This window comes from Cynara cardunculus, assembly GCF_001531365.2.
Source record: "Cynara cardunculus var. scolymus isolate 2C chromosome LG 5, CcrdV1, whole genome shotgun sequence".
Classification (NCBI taxonomy): Eukaryota; Viridiplantae; Streptophyta; class Magnoliopsida; order Asterales; family Asteraceae; genus Cynara; species Cynara cardunculus.
In genome coordinates, this window is record NC_037532.1 from 1887313 (window position 1) to 1907093 (window position 19781).

Sequence of the window (19781 nt, forward strand, 5' to 3'; positions counted from 1 at the left end):
CTGTTAGAACTCAATGATTATCTTAATTATATTTTAGATTTTTTTATGTTTAAAATGATGTTTATCATGTATTTGATTATGTTTATCCGCAGTTAATTATACAAATTCGAATATGAAGCTTTAATAAGTTGTATACGCACAATCAATTTGTAATCTTGAATTTTAAGTAATATGCATCAACAAACAGTACTTTATGTATAAAAAGTTGTTTTTAAGAGTTTTTGTCAAATTCTTTATAATATAATATAGATATTAGCATAATTGTTACAACAAACTTTTTCAAATCTTCAAAATTTCTAAAATAACATAGTTGTTGAAGATTCTCTAAGAATTCGATAAAAACTCTTAAAAACATTTTTTTATGCATAAAGTACTGTTTATTGATGCATATTACTTAAAATTCAAAACTACAAGTAGATTGTGTGTAATTACAGCTTATTAAAGTTTTATGTTTGAATTTTATAATTAACTACAGATAAACATAATTAAATACATGATAAAGATCTCATTTTAATTACAAAAAATCTAAAATTTAATTAAGATAATCATTGAGTTCTAACAGAATACTTAATTATTATTTTTATAAAAAATACATTATTATATAAAAAATAAATTGCTTCATTATTAAACTTAAAAAATTATATTATGTTGTTTTTTCAAATTTTTATAATATCTTCAAATTTATATTTTATTCAAAAATAAAAACATTATCGTTTTTTAAAACCACATAAAATCATATTATGACATCGTAGAGATAAGAGTAAAACGAAACATTAACATAGATATGTATCTCGCTGTATTGTACGGGTACCTTTCTAGTAATCAAAAATCAAAACAAGAAAACTAATAATAAAAATTTTAAACCACAAATTATAAATTATAATGTTGATTTGAAGTTTTACCAAATATTTTTCGGAAATTCATAAATAATATTAATTATTAYTATTATTAAATAACGTAAATATTATCAAATAAATTTGAAGTTATAATAACTTAAATCCGTACATATATCTTTCAGAAATACAATTAATTGTGGTCCATTATTTATAGGACCACAACGATAACAAAAAAAACCCATTAATTAAATAACGTTACGATGTTGAAGTTTACACTATCTTGATTATAAATATTTACGAATAATCTATCTATCGAATCGTACAATCGRAAATCATGGAGGTTCTCATTTCAAACTGGTCTGACGTTCGATCTTTGCCGGAAAGCTACGTTTTCCCACCAGAACAGAGGCCGGGAACCAACGAAGTTCCGGCAAGCAACGAGATTCCGATCATCGATCTTGAAGGAATCGAGGGTCCTGAACGATCGCAAATCGTTCAGCAAATTATAACAGCAAGCCAAGATTTCGGACTCTTTCAGGTGATTAAATTTCTAGTGTTTATATATGATATTAACGAACTTGATTTGGTCGATTGACTTGTGCAAAATAGGTGATCAATCATGGAGTTTCGAGAGACTTAATGGACCGAACGATGGATGTTTTCCGAGAGTTCTTTGCGGCGCCCGCGGATTTYAAAGCGAGATTCTATTCGAATGACTTGAACTCGAGCTGTCGACTTTACACGAGCACGTTAAAYTATGAAAACGAAGAGGTTCATTACTGGAGAGATAACTTGACCCACCGGTGTCATCCGGTTGAAGATCATATCGACCATTGGCCTGAAAACCCGCTCAATTATCGGTAAYGAAATCTTGATATCTAAACATGAAAACCCCACAATTCTTGTAYGGTTTTCGACTGATTTTTAGCTACAAAACGTGCAGGAAAGTCGTTGCGGAATACTCGATTGAATCGAGGAAGTTTCTATTAACGATRTTGGAGCTAATTTGCGATGGAATCGGACTCGAAACCGGGTATTTCAAAGGTGAAATGAGCAAGAATCAATTGATATCGGTGAATCATCACATTCCGTGCCCCGATCCGAGTTTAACGCTCGGAATGCCCCARCATTGTGATCCGAATCTTATTAGCATGCTTCAACAAGGAGATGTTTGTGGACTTCAAGCTCGAAAAGACGGTCAATGGATCGGGGTTGAGCCTCTTCCCCATGCTTTCGTTGTCATTCCGGGCCTTCAGTTACGGGTACGTCGTTTTGCGAGAATATCTGAAACCCCATCAAATATTTATCTCCAAAAAAGTCATTGAGGAGATAATAGAGGTTCCAACATATWTGTAAGAATATGTGAAATCCYATTAAATTACTCTCCAAAATAGCAATTGAGGARAGAATGGAGGTTCCAACATATATCTGAGAATATAGRAACATCWTCAGATTASTGCTCATAARAGCCATTGAGAAGAGAATGAAAGTTCCAACATATATCGYATCAAAACTAATTAGGGTGCTAAAGTTGATCACAGGTTATAAGCAACGGGAAGCTATCAAGTGCGGTGCACCGAGTGGTGACCGATTTGAAGCGATCACGAACCACCATCGGGACCTTTCTGACTCCTTCAAACGACATCTTGATACAACCTGAGGATGGTCCAACCGATACCCCAGCGCCAGTGTACCGAGGTTACACGTACAAAGAGTTTTTCAATGCCTTCATCGRTAACAACTGTGAGGCCGAATCGGCCCTCCAGTGTTTTAAGCTATGAGCACGTTCAAGGTGTTATGTTATGTGTGGTTTTTCAAGTCTTTTTAAACTTACGGTTTAAACTGATCAAATGGTAATGTTTAAATGTATTTGGATCATGAAATTGTGAAGTAATAAAATGTGTGTCATGTATTGAAATTTAATAATCTYTGGTGTYGTTTACTAAACGCTTACCMGGATAAGCGTTTACCAAGTCACYTTACTTTMCCGCATGAATATGACAAATAYTAAGAATYTTACCCGGTAAGAGCGAAAACAAGAATCTCAAGTCTTACCCAGTAARTGAAKAYGAKGACTCTTAYYATGGTTAGCGCTTACCGGGATAARTTGTTGCTTACGATGCATTTTAGTGAATAAAATCTTGTCYGATAAGTAAGCAATAGTATTGAATTTTACCRGTAAGTGCTTACYGGGTAAGTGTTTAGGTAAACRGCCCTTTTGTGTTTATTTATTAATTTGTTTCTCTTAAAAWATATATATAAAGAAAAAAAGAGTTTTTGTTACTAATTTGTTTTTTTATATCTGTATTTATCTGTTTATTTTTATTTTTATTTTTCGTTTTCTCAATTTCAAAAATTTTGAAAAACCAAAAAGAGTTTTTTTACCTTWTATTTTAGGAACACAACGCTAGTTTTACCGTCCTATTTTTTTTACCGTCTTCTTCAACAACCTCTTTTCCCTTTCACCGCGCTTCATAATTTGTGGCCCCCTCGATTCCACTCACCGCCAGCGACTATCTCCAGTCGCAAGCCACCTCATGTCGTCATACCATYGTGGTCTACCCCTCCCTGCGACCACTGTGCGCCACCACCATCTTCCACCAACAACTTCATCTACGACGTCTCACCCACTCTATTCACCACCGGCGACCTCCTCTAGTCGATCCTTCTTCTCCATCGACGATACAAATTGAAAAAATTGATGATCTTTAATGGTGTTTAATCGTTTGGTTTCTATATGATAAAAAAAATATAAAAATATATTAATATTAATACGACGTACAAATTGAATAATTTTTTTATAACGTTGATCGATTAACTAAGGGCCCGTTTACCAAACACTTAACCGGTAAGCGCTTACCGGTAATATTCAACATTATCATTTACTTACCTGGAAAGATTTTAGTTCACGAAAACGACATTGTATGCAACAATTTACCTGGTAAGCGCTTACCATGTTAAGAGTCAATCGTCCTCACTTACCGGATAACACTCTTTTCCTTGCCTTGGCTCTTACCAGGTATAGATTTTTTGTCCTTATCGCATTCATCCGGTAAGGTAATGTGAGTCGGTAAGCTCTTACCCAAATAAGAGTTTGGTAAACGGCCCCTAACTTAAATATTCAATTTAAGACAAAAGAGTGACATAGAAAAAAATCATTTGTTTTTGTTCATGATAGTTTTTAGGGGGCGGGGGGGTTATTTTAATTTGTAGTTTTACCTGCTATACAGGTTGCAGACTACATTTTTAATTAACAAGGATGTATTTAATAGGTTTTTAAAAGTCCAAAGAATTTATTTAACAAGTTTCAGAAAGTCTAATGACTTGTTCATTTAAGAAAAATTGTTCAATAATTTAATCATTCTAAACAGGAAAGTCTATCAAGTTTTTTTCTAAACTAAATCGATAATAATTAAATTCAAATTTCATTCCAAATCTTACAAACAAAACACACCAAYGATTTCAAATTCATTCAAATCTAAATCCCCCAAAAATAATTTCGCAAACCAAACGGACCCTTAAAATAGTATTCCATTTTGGTAAGTGAACAATCTTCTGCATAGATGGTCTTATTTAAAAATATCGATATGGTATTTCCGTTAAACTTGGTGTCGTGAGATTTTCATACAGTACATAAATTAAGTATGTATTTAGGGATGGACCTATCYGAGCATTGCACCTGCTCAACCCAATTTTTATAGGTATTTCTTTTTGCATATAAAAGGTGCAACCATTAGGTAGCGTAGACRTGATTGGACATGACATAACTGGATATGACAAGAGGATAGGATTGAACAAGATTGGACAAAACAAATGTATGTTTGTGTTTGGTACGACTAGAATTGGACGAGACAGAATTAGACAAGTTACCTACAAAAGTTATTTGATGATTTTAAGTATTATATATTAGTTATAATTAACACAAATAAAGTAAATCATTAAATAATTAAATTTATAAATATTTTGCACAAAATTGTCATATAAATGAATACATACATATATAATGGTACCAAATTTGATTGAAAATTTTGTTATAATTGATGATAGTAGTAGTGATGGTGATAGTGGTGGTGGTAGTTCCAATAGGGACAGTTGACAACTGAATCCGATTTTTCCCATTATTTTCATATCCGTAATAGTGCGAAAACGAAAAGAAGACCCCAATAGACTTATTGGAGGGTCCCATTGGCGTGCATCCAGTAGGAATTTTCGCTCCTGTATCTTCCAAAAGGAAAAAAAAATCTATGAGAGGGTGGTGGCCGACAGTATTAGTGGCGATGGGCGGTGGTAGTCGGTGGCCGACCGTGGTTATGGAGGTAGAGGCCGTGGTGGTTGGTGGACGACAATGGTTATAGAGGATGTGAAGACGGTGGATTGTAGTGGTGGTGGCAGTTGACAACCATGGAGGAGGTAGTTGTAGTAGATGTAGTGAAGATAATAGTGGTGGTGGTGGAATTGAGGTGGCAATTGACAGTGGTTGTGGAGGACGTTGTTGTAGTAGAGGAGGAGTTGGAGGTGGCCAATGGTGGTGGTTGTGGAGGACGTTGTTGTAGTAGAGGAGGAGTTGGAGGTGGCCAATGGTGGTAGTGGTGGCGGCAAAGGACGATGGTGGTTGGCGGCTGATGGTGGTTATAGAGGTGGCAATGGACAGTGGTGGTCGGTGGTTGCGAAGGTCATAGAGGACGTTCTTGCTGTATAGGAAGAGTGGGAGGTGGCTAACAATGGTAGTATTGGTGGTAATGGGTGGTGGTGGTAAGTGGGCGGTGGCAACAAATGATGGTAGTCAGTGGTCGAAAATAGTATTCGCTCAACAATAATCACATACGTATATTATAATGTCCTAAAAGAACTAGAATTGACAACCAAATTTGGAGACTAGTTCATTATTAATGCTTTAGTYTCTATGTTTGCAAGTAGATTAGCATCAATAATCAATGTATTGTCAATGGGTTCTTTTTAAATAAAATATATTAAGTAAAAATCATGCAAAATAATTTTACTAATATTAAATTTAGTAAACTAAAAATGGGGTCATCATTTCTGGTCTTCAAATTTAGAATTATCCTATTAATCAATAAATTATGTTTATATAAAATTTTGTTCTCAGTAACACTTTCTGAGTTTCCGTATATCGAAAATCTGAACCGGAACTCCATATATCTAATGCTTACATTTCTAACTGATAAATTTGTATAAAGGAGCAGCTCGGCCCCCTTGGCTAAAGGCTTGTGTTTCGCCCTTCTGTATGACACAAATTATACCTTATAATTTCTAATATTATTCATTATCACATCAGTAAAAAGTACTGATTTGACATTAACAATTACCAAAAACCAATTTCCTATTTAAAAACCATATTGACAACCAGCACGATTTATTAATCAGAAATCCTACGTGAGAATTAGAAAACCACTAGAAATCATTACAGTGGATGGTAATAACCTCGGAGTCTGAAACCTCAATAATCAAACGATTTAAATGTGAGGTTCGACGTGTTGCATGTTTTTGAAGAGGTTGATGTTTAAACCCATGATTTCGAAATTAGATTTGTTTTAGTAATATGAAATAAAAGGATGTTTGGATTAAGAATTTGAATTACACGTTTAAACCTATTAGTTTCTTTGATAACATTGAAACTAATGTTTACTACAACAAAATTGGGTATACAAGACCTTAAAATTGTATAATTGTCCAATAGACTGTTTTATAGGACATAAGTTTATATAACCAAATGATAAAACATCTTATATATCTAAAACTATTGCAATAGATTTATGGAACGCTTTTGGACGTTTTAACAATTTCTAAAATGTTCATTTTCAGACTTTTTTTACAAAATGACGACAAAAATTGCTCCTGGATGATGATTTTACTTTATTGGGGGCTATTTGGGTTTGAGGGTACGGATGGGTCRCACATGCATACCATTTAGGGGACAAAAATCTTAATTTTTTTTATCGTTTTATACAAAATCGCCCCCGAGGGCGATTTTGAATGTTATTTCGTTCTGTAGTAAAGACATTATATAACGCAACTTTTTGGTTGATTTGATAACTCAATGACGACGTGACTAGATATCGGGACGATTTGCATTGGTATTTTGTCTTGTTTAGGATCGAATGTAGTATATATAACTCTTGTAGTATTCTATATAAAAACGTAGTAATCCAAACACTTCTATTCTCACAACCCTTAAACACAATTTACCATCACAACCCTTAACACAAATATGAAATCATGCCAAAGTGATAACGATTCCGTGTATGTTAGAAGTGGCGGGTCATTCCAAACGATAAATGGTGATRAAATAGTCCCCTCCTATGGACGTTTTATACAAAATCGTCTCGTAATAAGACGAAATAATATGTACAACCGCCCCCTATGTCTAGTCACGCCGTCGTTGAGTTGTCAAATCAACCAAAAAGTTGGGTCATAAAATGTCTTCACTACAKGACGAAATAACAGTCAAAATCGATGTTGCATAAAATGATAAAAGAAAAATCRTATTTTTGTCCCTCAAATGGTATGCATGCAGAACCAATTTGTATCTCAAATAACAAAATCGCCCCCATAAGGTAAAATCGTCTTCYATAGACGATTTTTTTGGTCATTTTATTAAAAAAGTCTAAAAAATGGTCATTTTRTTAATCTRCGATGTATAAATTGGTCATTTTRGGTGATTTCCCTAAATTAAATTCACTACTCAACTTCTGATATTTTTAAGACAGTATAGAAACTTACCATTTGATTCAATTTACATGTAAAATTAAAAACAACCAAAGACAACATATCAAACGTAACGTATATTCATTCGTTTCCATACATTTGCAACCATCRACGACACAAAATGCCCGATACATTMATACTAAAATCCCGCTAAATTTAATAAACAACCGTTTAAATYACACGTAAAACATGTACTTCAAACGTAAATGTCATCTAAAACGCATCTTTTACACAATTTTTTTCCTCAATGTTCGTCGCGTAATGAAATCCCATGCATTTTTACCCCAAAAACCCGTACAAAAAAAATCATTTTTTCCGGTATTCTGAAATTCTCAACATTTTCCTATCGTTCTCGTTTAAACCCTTTTCGTTCTAATTATCTTGTTGGAGAATGCTTTCCAAGAAGATCTTCCAACAGCTTATCATCCAAATACTCCAACTCGATCACCGCCTCCGRTCGTCGTCCCCTGTTGTTTCTCGATGAAAATGATGACGATGATAAGGATAATGATGATGACGACATTGATGATGATGATGATGATGGGTTTAACGGCAATGGCGGCATTATTGAAGAAGAATCGGAGGTTGAGGGCGGCTCGGCTGTGGAGGAGTTAACATTCCGGTAATGGCCGTCGTTAGGGAAGTTAAGAATAGCTTGATGACCTCTTAATGCATAAGCAGCTCTRTCGTAAGCCCTAGCAGCTTCCTCCGCCGTATCAAACGTTCCCAGCCACGACCGTGCACCATTTCTGGTGGGATCACGTATCTCMGCCGCGTACCGCCCCCATGGCCGCCGTCGGATTCCTCTGTACTTGTTCTCTCTTCTTCCTCTTTCACCACCACCGGTAGTACTACCACCGCCGCCGCCGGCAGCTTCTTGATTTGCATCCATGGCGGCAGAATCGATTAAAACCCTAGATTTTTTTTCCTTGAATTCTTTGCTACATTTGTGGATTTTGATTTCGTGTTATAAATATGAAGAAGATTATCAGAAAAGAATATATTGATTATTGTGGGTCGTATGTGGTGGGTTGAATTCAGATTCAAATGTTTGACAGCAACCACCGGCCGCCATTGCTGTGAAGCTTCGTTAAWATATGACACCAACAAGTGGTGGTGCACGTGGGGGATACCTCGGAATAATCCATGAATTAATAATTATTGAAAAAAATATAAGAAAATTAATGATCATTCTAGTCATTCGAAACAACATTACACGTAGGGGTGACAAAAAATGACCCAACCTATTAATCTAATCCGAATTCAACCCAGAATTAACAGGTTAGGTTRAGATTTTCAACCCAGTTAAATAAATGGGTCAACCCATCTAACCTGTTTAAATAAATGGGTTGGATTGGGTTAAATTTTTTGACCTGTTTTTAATCCGTTTTCAACCCACTTAAAATATTATATGAATTTATTTTATTCTTAATATTATATCTATTATATTATTTTTTATTTTGTTTCTTGTTAAATAAATTGGCCCAAGTTTCAGTATCACAATGCACGAGTTAAACGACGTTTCGATTTTCAATCATTCATACAATATCAGTAATTCAGTATCATGAGTCTCGCGTCTTCAATTCTTCATCTTCTTCAGTTGATTTTATCAATCTTCGCCCCTTCTTTTGAGTTCTACCTTCTCCAATCAAAGATTTCGGTTGGTTTCAGTTTTCGATTTGAGGTTGAGGCATTGAGGCTTGAGCGATAGCAGAGTCATTCACCATTGCGGAGCTAAAATAAAAGATCTTCCGACTTCTGCTTGTGTTTTGTTGATAGAATCAAACAGTTCCCAACTTGTAATATAATTTATTTACATAGTACAAATTGAATCGCAACTTAAGGCGCTATGTGGAGCAATCATGACAGAGAAGATAGATGATCAAGAAGAAAGTAATACCGAGAGTGAAATTGGGCTTGATGAAAGTGGAAGTCGCGTTACTTAAAATTTAAAAATTTCTAACTTATTTTGAACAATATATTTGTTGTGGTTGTCTTTTATTCAAACTTTGAACAATTTGGTTGTATTTGTGGTTGTATTAAATTTTATTCAAAAAAGTTAAATAGTCTAGTTCTTTTTTTATTTAAAATTTTAAAATTAAATGGGTCACCTCAGATTCAACCCATTTATTTAACAGGTTGGGTTAAGAAAATCGTGAACAAGTCAACCTGCTGTCAACCCATTTAAGTAACAGGCTGGGTTGGGTTGAAAAATCTCAACCCATTTAATTAAATGGGTTGGGTTGTGTTGAGATTTTCAACATGTTTAATAAATGGGTTGAACCCGAACCCGAACCCAACCCAACCTGACCCATTGTCACCCCTAATTATATGTGACAACTTATCTGTTAAGTGCTAGTCGGGTAAAAGCCATGACCATCACTTATTTGATAAGACTCTTAATCCTTATCATCGCTTTTACCAGATAAAAATTTGATAAACGGCCCCTGAAATGAACAAGTTGAAAAGAGGTAGCTAAGGGTTAAAGTTTTACATGGGAAAGTGGAAGACTTGATTGAAAGTAAAAAGCATATGCTAAAGAGAAATCTGATTTTAGTGAGAGTTAACATAAACGTCTTATATATCTRTATAAATTTGATTTTCAGATTAAATTAAAAGAAATAAAAAATTTACGTCAAATTTATGTAAGAATCCTCATTTATGTGAAAAAAATATTTTTTTTATTAATTTAAAAATAAGTTTTACGTAAATACGTAAGACATTTACATAAACTATAGATAAAATGAAAATTCAATTTAAAAAATGTTAAAAAGTGATTTCGTTTGGAAAAATTAACTATTTTAGTCAAATTTCTAAAATTTAAACTTATCTATACCATATTATAAAGAATTTGACAAAAACTCTTAAAACCATTTTTATGCATGAAGTACTGTTTATTTATGCAATATTACAAGTAATTGTACGTGAGTACAACTTATTAAACTTCATGTTTGAATTYGTGTAATTAACTGCAAATAAACATAATCAAATAWGATAATCATTASATTTTAAATATAAAATTTAMTTAAGATAATCATTGAGTTTTTATAAAATACTTAATTATGATATTTAAGTATATTTTTACAAATTATATTATTAAACCAAAAATAAAAAAATTTAAATGGTTAGTTTATTACTAATATCAATATTTTCTTTCCATTTTTTATGATATGTCTTCATATTTAAATTTTATTGTAAAAATAAAAATATTATCGTTTTTTCAAAACTATATAAAACTGTATTATAACATCAACTGAAACAAAAAAACAAAACATTAAAATCAAGATGTATCTCGTTGCATTATACAAGTATCATTTTAATTCTATAAAATATAAAAATAAAAAATTATTACCAAAAATAGGTGGTTGGGATGCAAATGCAATGGAAGTAGGAGTTTTAATGAATTAAAATTTGAATGAGTCAAGTGGTTAGTCGGAAAGTCTTCTCAACATCGCCGTCAGTCCTTGTCGGCGGCCACTGTTTTCCGGTTAGCCAAATGCTAGCCGTAAAAATCAGCTTCACAATTAATGAAAACGACCCTTTTCGTCTCTTAAAATAGATATCCATATTTTTAGTTTAAATATATTTATAATTTTTTAAAACTAAGTGTATTTTTTAATYATATAATTAATTAGAAAATGATTTTTTTATTAAAATAAAATTATTATTTAATTGATTAACGTTTTTGATAATTATATATTTACATATTTATTTTGTGGGAGTGAGTTATTATGCAACCATTTAYATTTGTACAACCRATACAACTCAATCTCAAYCRTCMTGTYCATTTAATTTGATTAATATGTGATTTGATAAAARTTTTGATCGTTTCATAATATAAAGTGTTGATCATAGTTAATAAACCATARTCATCTTMCATAAATATTCGAATCATAATAAATAAACTCTCATCATTTTCATAAATATCTCAATTGATTGGATTGCATTAGTTGTAMAMATGTGATCTGTTACATTTGAAATTGCCTGCACGGAAAGTGTTATTTTTGACAAACCACCGGAACCAATTCGTAGTTTACTCTCGTGTTTTATTATCASACGAAGTGGTTTTACGATGTTTATTATATATACAACAGACTCATCAAATGCAACCTTATAAAATGTTTCTACATCGTACAATTAAATAATCAAATRGTTGAAGATAAGACAATTATAATTTAAAATATATGATTAGGATTAAATTTTATTGAATTGTGTTGGTTTAGAAGATTTAAGGAATTTGATTTAGGAACTGTTTAACAGTTATTGAATGGGTTGATGCAGAATGATTAAGTGGTCAGAATAATTAAGAAGCTCTTATAACATAGTCCAAAATAAAATATAATTGTCTGGTAATTATTCATAATGGAATTAAGTTGTTGAATGATTAAGATAAATACAAAATACAAACTCATTTAAAAAATTCTAAAACTATTAAAAAACAAATTTTTTTTTAGCAGACAAAATTTATCTCTTAATAAAATTATTAAGAAATAAACAACAACCCTTTGATACGTATATTTTATGTGTTTCAAACAAAAGTCAAAAGAAACATGAAGACTGGTCAAATGTTTCTATCACTATCGGATGAATATACAGAGACTTGGGAACATTTCCTTGACCACTGTTTCCTTTTTCTCCTTTTCTAATAAATAAATATAAAAACCACAAATAAATAAATAAATAAATACTAAAAACTAAATAATTAAGTGTTTTTTTTATAAATTATTATGATTTATAGTTAATCAAATATCCTTAAAAAGGTATTTTTATTCTATTATAAAATTTTAAATATGTTTAAAAATARAGTAAATTACAAATTTCTTCTCTATGGTTATACTAAAATTATGGATTAAGTCCCTCAAACGAAATAATTATAAGTAAGGGTGCTTAAAAACCCGATCAACCCAACTCGAAGCGACCCGATGCTAATCGAGTTGTAAAATTATCAAACCGTAGGTATTGAGTTGATATTGAGTTACTATTATTTGAACCCAACCCAACCTGATGAACCCGATATCCTTTTATTTCTTGGATTTAATATGATTGTTGAATTTTTATTAATATATACATTAAACAATTACACTATCATGTATGTTTTTCATATACACATATTTTCAATCTATTCATATTTCTATATAACTCATCCATATATATGTTCAGTAACCGTGAACATATATATGTAAATTGAGAAAATTAACTGAATGTGATATACGTAAGAAACATGGATAAGTTGTATCAAATGGTTGATGATGGAAAAGAAATTATGAGTAGAGAAATAACATATTCAAGGTTARAAAAATATTTTAATATACCAAAGTATCAACCCGACTAACCTGACCAACCCGTATGGGTTGGGTTAAGATTTTTTCAAACCGCAAGCATTGGATTGGATTGTTCAAATGTTTTCAACCCGATCAACTCAACCCATGAGTACCCCTAATTATAAGTATGGTCAACGTGATTTCATTTATATTATGGATTGGTCCCCTTAAATAATTTTTTTTTACAATTATGGTCACTTTAGTTTATTTTTATTATAACACCGTTAACTATAACTATGTTAATTCAAAGACAATATGGTGTTTATTTTATATTAAAAAACAAAAAACTCATACATTAGAAATCATTATACATGAACCTCCCTCTTAGAGAATACATATGCAAAYACATTATTTCATTATTTGGACAAACACCATGAACAAACACATCTGTTCAAACTGGTGGCGGTTACATCAGACCATAACCGACCTATTAGCTGTCACGTAATAGCTATAAATAACTATATTATCTACTGGTAACGTCTAGCTTATATTTTAACACTGCCCCTATAAGTTAGACGCTTGATCCACGCCCAATTCCATCTTCAATCTTCCAAAGTTCCCAACTTGCAATGCCTTCGTTAGAATATGTGCAATCTGATCTTTAGTTTCACAAAATTCCACTTTAACTTTGTTGTCTTGAACAAGCTCTCGTATAAAATGATATTTAATCCGTATATGCTTACTTCGAACATGAAACATAGGATTCTTAGTGAGAGTAATGGTTGATTTGTTATCACACATGATCTTTGTAGCTTCAGTCTGTTCCATCCTTAATTCCTTTAGAATACCATGTAACCACAAGGCTTGACACCCTGCCATTGAAAGAGCAATGTGTTCTGCCTCGACGGATGATWGTGCAACAACCTTCTGTTTCTTTGATTGCCATGATATGGCTCCCGAACGAAGGTTGAACATATAACCACTTGTGTTTTTGCTGTCATCCATGYTACTTCCAAAATCACTGTTACAATAACCGTTCAAAACAACCCTATTAGTCTTAGTATATACAATTCCATGATTCATAGTTCCTTTCACAAACCTCATAATCATTTTAACAATATCCAAATGACTCTTTTTGGGACTTTCATCAAATCGTTTCAATCTGACCAACGCAATCCAACCCCAATCCAACCCGCACGGTTTTCGGTTGGGTTGGATTGTGATTTTTCAAATTGCAAACATTAGACCGGGTTATTCAAATGTTTTCAACCCGACCAACMCAACMYGTRTGCAGCTCTATACGCTACAACACATATGAAACATGCATTGATCATCTAATATATTTTACATATTAAACGTTTATAACTGTTTTGTATATAAAAATGACGAAAGTACGTTTATATATAGAACACACATGCACACTCGTACACGAATACAAAAACTAAACTTACAAAACAATATAGATCATAATTATTATTTAAACTCATCAAATAATCAAGATTGATTTTCATGGGTTTATAATATTTATTGAGATTGTATTTGATTATTGGTCTTGTATCGTATTAATCGTTACATCAGTGTATAATTTGTAGATGCATTGAATTTTATATTTATTTTCATTCCAGTAGTCTGTAATTGTAGAAAGTTTGGCTTTCTGCGTAAAAATCCTTCTTAAAATCTTACTCAATAAACCATTTTCTATATCATTAAGTCAATATCAAACAGTCATGTTTGATCAAATAAGCTTTATTTCCCATTAAAATAATTAAGTTGGTAACAAGAAGGTGGTGTTTGTTTTTTAAGAGGTGTTGTAGTCTGAAATCTGAATCAATAAAACTATTTGTTTTTTTTTTTGTAAACCGATAAATGTTTGAATTTGTTTAAATCGTTTATTTTACCCATTAGAAAATTATAGTTTTGAATTTATGAATAATTTATACAATTTCACATATTTATTCATCACCATTACGAAATTTACATCTAAATTATATAACTAACATTCATTTGCACGAAAATATTGTCATTGACGATATTTAATACATTTAAATCCTATTAAAATACATCAGTGAAGAGAGGTGAGAATCGATTTGGTAAGGATCAATTGAAAGAAATGATCAATTAAGGTTAATCGATTGAGAAACGTCATTGTTAAGGACCTGAAGAACAATAAAACATAAGTTTCTYTTAAAAATTAGAAAAAACAAATAGTCTGATAGTCATATTTTTCTTAACGAATCAGATATAAAAATACCAAACAAGACCTTAATTTTACAAATTAATTGAAATGGCCCAACATAAGCACTTCCTCATTCCAAGGCCCAAATAAACGTACGGAAACACACCATATACGGCCCAATCAATAGGGCCCCTAACAATTAAATCAACAATCTAGAATTACAAATTATTCTTACAAATATTTCTAGAAACCATAAATTATTAATGTTTAGAAGAAAAAAATCAACTTCTAAAATATATTTTTTTGGTTTTTCTATTTTCTTTAATCAATAATTAATGTTTAAAGATGTTATATGATTGAGACCAGTCTGTTTTCGTGAGACCATTTTTTTACACTTGACCATTCACAACATTTCGCTGTGAAAGTTACCTTTACATCATTTTGCTATGAAGTTTCAAGTRTAAAAATATGGTTTCATTAAAACATGTTAGTCTCACCCGATCCCCAGTCATGTTTGATATCTTAATGTTTAAGCATATTAGCATTGAGTGTATAAGACGTCAAAAGTCTCTAAACATCCTAATAAATCGTTATATAACACTTAATTTATATGACCAAAAAATAAAGTGTCTTATCTAAAAACATTGTAATAAGTTTATAAGATACTTTTAGACGTTGTAATCATTTTTTAAATTATTTTATAAATATAAACGTCGTATAGATATTTTATAATACACTATTTGAAAGAAAAAAAAAATGGCTTATAAAACAGTCTATTATATATGTAAACCCACGTTACAGATTATTCATATGTATTTTTAAATATATTTCCAATTATTTACACATAAAGATTTCCTTAACTTTGAATTATTATCTTCTCACACTATTTAACTTTTCTTATTTGAATTTCACATTATGCACATGTTTTTATAATATTATTGTATAAAATGGTAAAGAAAAATGATCCAATAGTGTTCTGTAAGATAAGAACAGAATAAACATGTCTGTGAAGATGCGGCCTACCTGCACTGGACAGAAAGACATTATGAAACTTCACTGTTCTTTCTTTTCTGCTGACTACAAAGATGTTTTAGTTCACCAGGTTGTCTCTTGCCAGATTCAAGCAAAAAATGGGATAACCTGAGAAGCAGAGTCGGACATGTCGGACCGGAATGAAATGTTCCTTTTCTTTCCACTTTCTCTTAAATGAAAAAGAAGGCTTCGCTTTGTTGACAGAAGTTTTATGTATCGATTGATCCGATTCTACAAAAGTAACCAAAAAAGATATATATCTTTTAAAAAATATATTAGAATGATACTCGCGCAATGCAGCGAGATACATCTTTCTTTTAATATTTCGTTTTATTTTTGTCTCTTGATGTAATATGATTTATGTTGCATTGAGAAAGATAATGTTTTTACTTTTGAAAAAAAATAAATTTAAAAAAATATATCGATATTAATATCAAAGTAACTATTTAAAAGTTCTTGTTTTTTTATATAATTTATCTAATTCATTTTTTTATTATAATTTAATTTTGATCAAATAGTGAAGTAATTTATTTTTGGCTTAACAAATAATTTTTTATAAAGATAATGATTCTGTTAAAACTCGATGATTATCCTAATTATATTTTAGATTTTTTATATTTTAAAATGAAATGTTTATCCTTTATTTAATTATGTTGATCCACAGTTAGTTACATGAATTCAAACATGAAGTTTTAATAAGTTGTATTTATGCATAATTTACTTGTAATCTTGAATTTTAAGTAATGTGCATCAATATACAGTACTTCATGCATAAAAAATGGTTTTAAAGAGTTTTTGTCAAATGCTTTATAATATAATATAGATATCGTTTTTTAACAATTCGAATAGAATCAGTAAATTGTTGTTTTTTATCTTCAGTTCTGAACTTCGACTTTATGAAATTATCATTTATCTTTTAGAACACCGACAATATTAATTTTTGTATTTATAATACTTGTCGTTTTCATGCAACTAGGGATGTTTTTTTTTTCTAAGCAAAAACGTAGTTGTATTCTAACGTTGCTAATTCAATTATATTTTTGCTAAAATATAAAACCCGTCAACATTCTAATTACTACTTTTTTTTCTCTAAGACACCTAAATTCAGTAGTTTCTCGCTGACCAACGTTAGTGGTTTTTCTTACATGCAGAGTTCGTTGCACGTTTTTTCTTTAAATTAATCCCGTTTAACATTCAAACTTAAAGTTCAAATCAGTGAGCTCACAATCTATATGCTCTCCTTTCAGTATGCTCACTTCTTTCCACAGCTACCAAATCCGTTCACATATCAACCTCGCTAACAACAATTCCTCGTCCAAATACATTTAACAACAAATTCCCATTTCTTGGAAGCAACCAATTTCAAGTCCGCTTTTAACTACTGTTACAGTTTCAATTCCGTCAACATAAAAGCAAAATCCCTTTTGAATAAATTAATGAATCCCAATCCATAAAAGGTCAAATCTTAAGATACCTTTCAATCTTTACTGTATATTAGTCACCTTATCACTTGTGGGTAGGAACAAATAAATTATTAGATACATTGCACTTTGTTTCACTAATTATTGCCTTTAGTCTTAATCATATATCTAATTAACCCTTAAGCTATGGTTAGGGTTAGGGTTAGGTTTCACCCATTTCCTGGAAGGTACTAATTTTGTCATGTGTTCATAATCCAGGGGTAAGTTTTGAAAGTTTCTAGAAAAAGTAAGGTCACAATTTTCCAATGGGCCACCAAAGTCTAGTCATATGGTTAGARGTGGACACATTCATGCATCTTCAATGTTTTTATTATTTTTTATATATGCCCCTTCATTTTCACTTATTTGCAACTTGGTTTCAAACTTTGGATTCGGGTTACTTGTTTTCTGGCAAAAACAGAAAAAACGATAGTTAAAAGATTCGTAGTTTTACAGTTATGTACACACAAAAGGGTTCTGCTAATTGCACACGAGTGAATTGGGGAATATTTTTTCAAGGGATAAGTGGTGATCCGTGCCGGTGGTGAACTTGTATCCCATGATGTAAAGGTTATTCCCGTCCATAATGGTAAACCAGTTGATTTGCTTTGTGATGCATACTGAGATTTATAACCTTTCAATCTACCATTGTATGCCAGTAGTGTCCGCAAGACACGCTTGTGAACACAAGTTTAATGGTACGACGTTTAATCTGGTCCAAGATACGCAGCCTCCCCTTTAGCAACGTGTGTAATCATAAAAAAAATATCTTGATATGCCTCTATCTTGACTTTTCACGTTTTTTATTTCATTTTCTTTTGACACCATACAATAAAAACCGATATTTAATATGGTTTTTTTTAATTTGGATTGAAAATTAAAGTTTGTTACTAAAATGAATAGTTTTGGTAACAACCTTATGAAATTATAAATGGAAAAAATGTGTTGTTCTATATACATACATATATATATATATATATATATATATATAGAGAGAGAGAGAGAGAGAGAGAGAGAGAGAGCTCACACTAAGATCATTTGGTAACGATGAAATATGTATTAACTATACAAATCATTTAGACCAATCACAAGCCTTGGTAAGATTAGGTTCTTCCATCACCATGCAATTAATATTGATGACACAATGATAATCTTCTTTCTTTGTCTTAACTTTGCACTCATTAATGGGCAGCTACAAAACCATCAATCCTTTGATTATAGCTAAAATAATATGTTTATTTCTTTTTCCAAATTATAAAAGACTTGTTATTTTAATATGATGAGAAACATGGATGTTCTATTTCAACATATGTAGTCGCCAATGTTCATATGGTGTATATATTGTTCACATATGTTCCAATGTGTTCATAAAACAATATCTATATACATCTAATATTTGGTCAATATGTGTTCACAAGCGAAACACTTTGATCATATATTATTATGTTCATATGTGAAAGTCAATTCCTTTAGTATTCATAAGTTCTAATATGTGCAAACAAGTGTTAATAAGTGTTCCCATGTGTTCATATGTGAAAGCCACGAACTAAGATTAGTTAAGAAGTTATATATATGTTCATATCATCATATGTATTCATAAGTGTTCAATAATGCAACACGGACGATTCTACGAACTATAAAAGGGATGAGCAATTATCGATTTGTAACCATTGTAATTAATTAATTATCGATTTGTAACCAATTTGGACATCTCTCCCAAAAATACCATTGTTCACCTATGTTTTGATATCATTCATTTTTTTAATTAATTACAAATATGTCATAATTTGATCTCATCCATATATTTTAAGAATCAAGCATCAAGATTGGTTCACAAAGTTAACAAAAAAAAACCTGCCCATATACATATATATATATATATATATTTATATATATATATAAATTATATATATATATATATATAATGCATTATTATGTTTTTGACTTGTAAAACTTAAATAAAATACCTAACCTACATGGATTCATCAATTATGTGGTGTTATGGATGGAATTTTCCTACAAACATGTGTTTTATGCAAAATTGGATAAAAAAACGTTCTATTCAAATATAAAAGTTGAAGATGCTATTTTTGAAAATTCGAAACTGGCTCAAATTTTTCAACAGTCGTTGTCTTGAAAACATAAATTGGAGATGCTTTAAAACATAATACTATACTTTATAAGAGAATATAAGCCGATTGTGAGTACAAAGTGAGAAAGTATCTAATCATCCATGAAACAAGCGAACCGAATTATCGAAAGCAAAACCACAAAGCCATATTAGTGGCTA

The 19781-nt window shown here is 31.1% G+C and overlaps 2 protein-coding genes across 2 annotated transcripts; one reads left to right on the plus strand and one right to left on the minus strand.

Annotated features, from left to right (window-relative positions):
* Positions 1 to 1128: 1128 nt before the first annotated feature.
* On the plus strand, positions 1129 to 2752 carry LOC112513434 (hyoscyamine 6-dioxygenase-like). The gene is made up of 4 exons (XM_025119700.1): positions 1129 to 1374; positions 1446 to 1696; positions 1780 to 2098; positions 2378 to 2752. The coding sequence occupies exons 1-4, from the start codon at positions 1171 to 1173 to the stop codon at positions 2615 to 2617; spliced, it is 1014 nt and encodes a 337-aa protein (XP_024975468.1). The 5' UTR covers positions 1129 to 1170; the 3' UTR covers positions 2618 to 2752.
* A 4895-nt stretch (positions 2753 to 7647) lies between these two features.
* On the minus strand, positions 7648 to 8501 carry LOC112513508 (ethylene-responsive transcription factor ERF098-like). Its single transcript, XM_025119794.1, has one exon. The coding sequence runs from the start codon at positions 8452 to 8454 to the stop codon at positions 7939 to 7941; it is 516 nt and encodes a 171-aa protein (XP_024975562.1). The 5' UTR covers positions 8455 to 8501; the 3' UTR covers positions 7648 to 7938.
* Positions 8502 to 19781: the final 11280 nt, after the last annotated feature.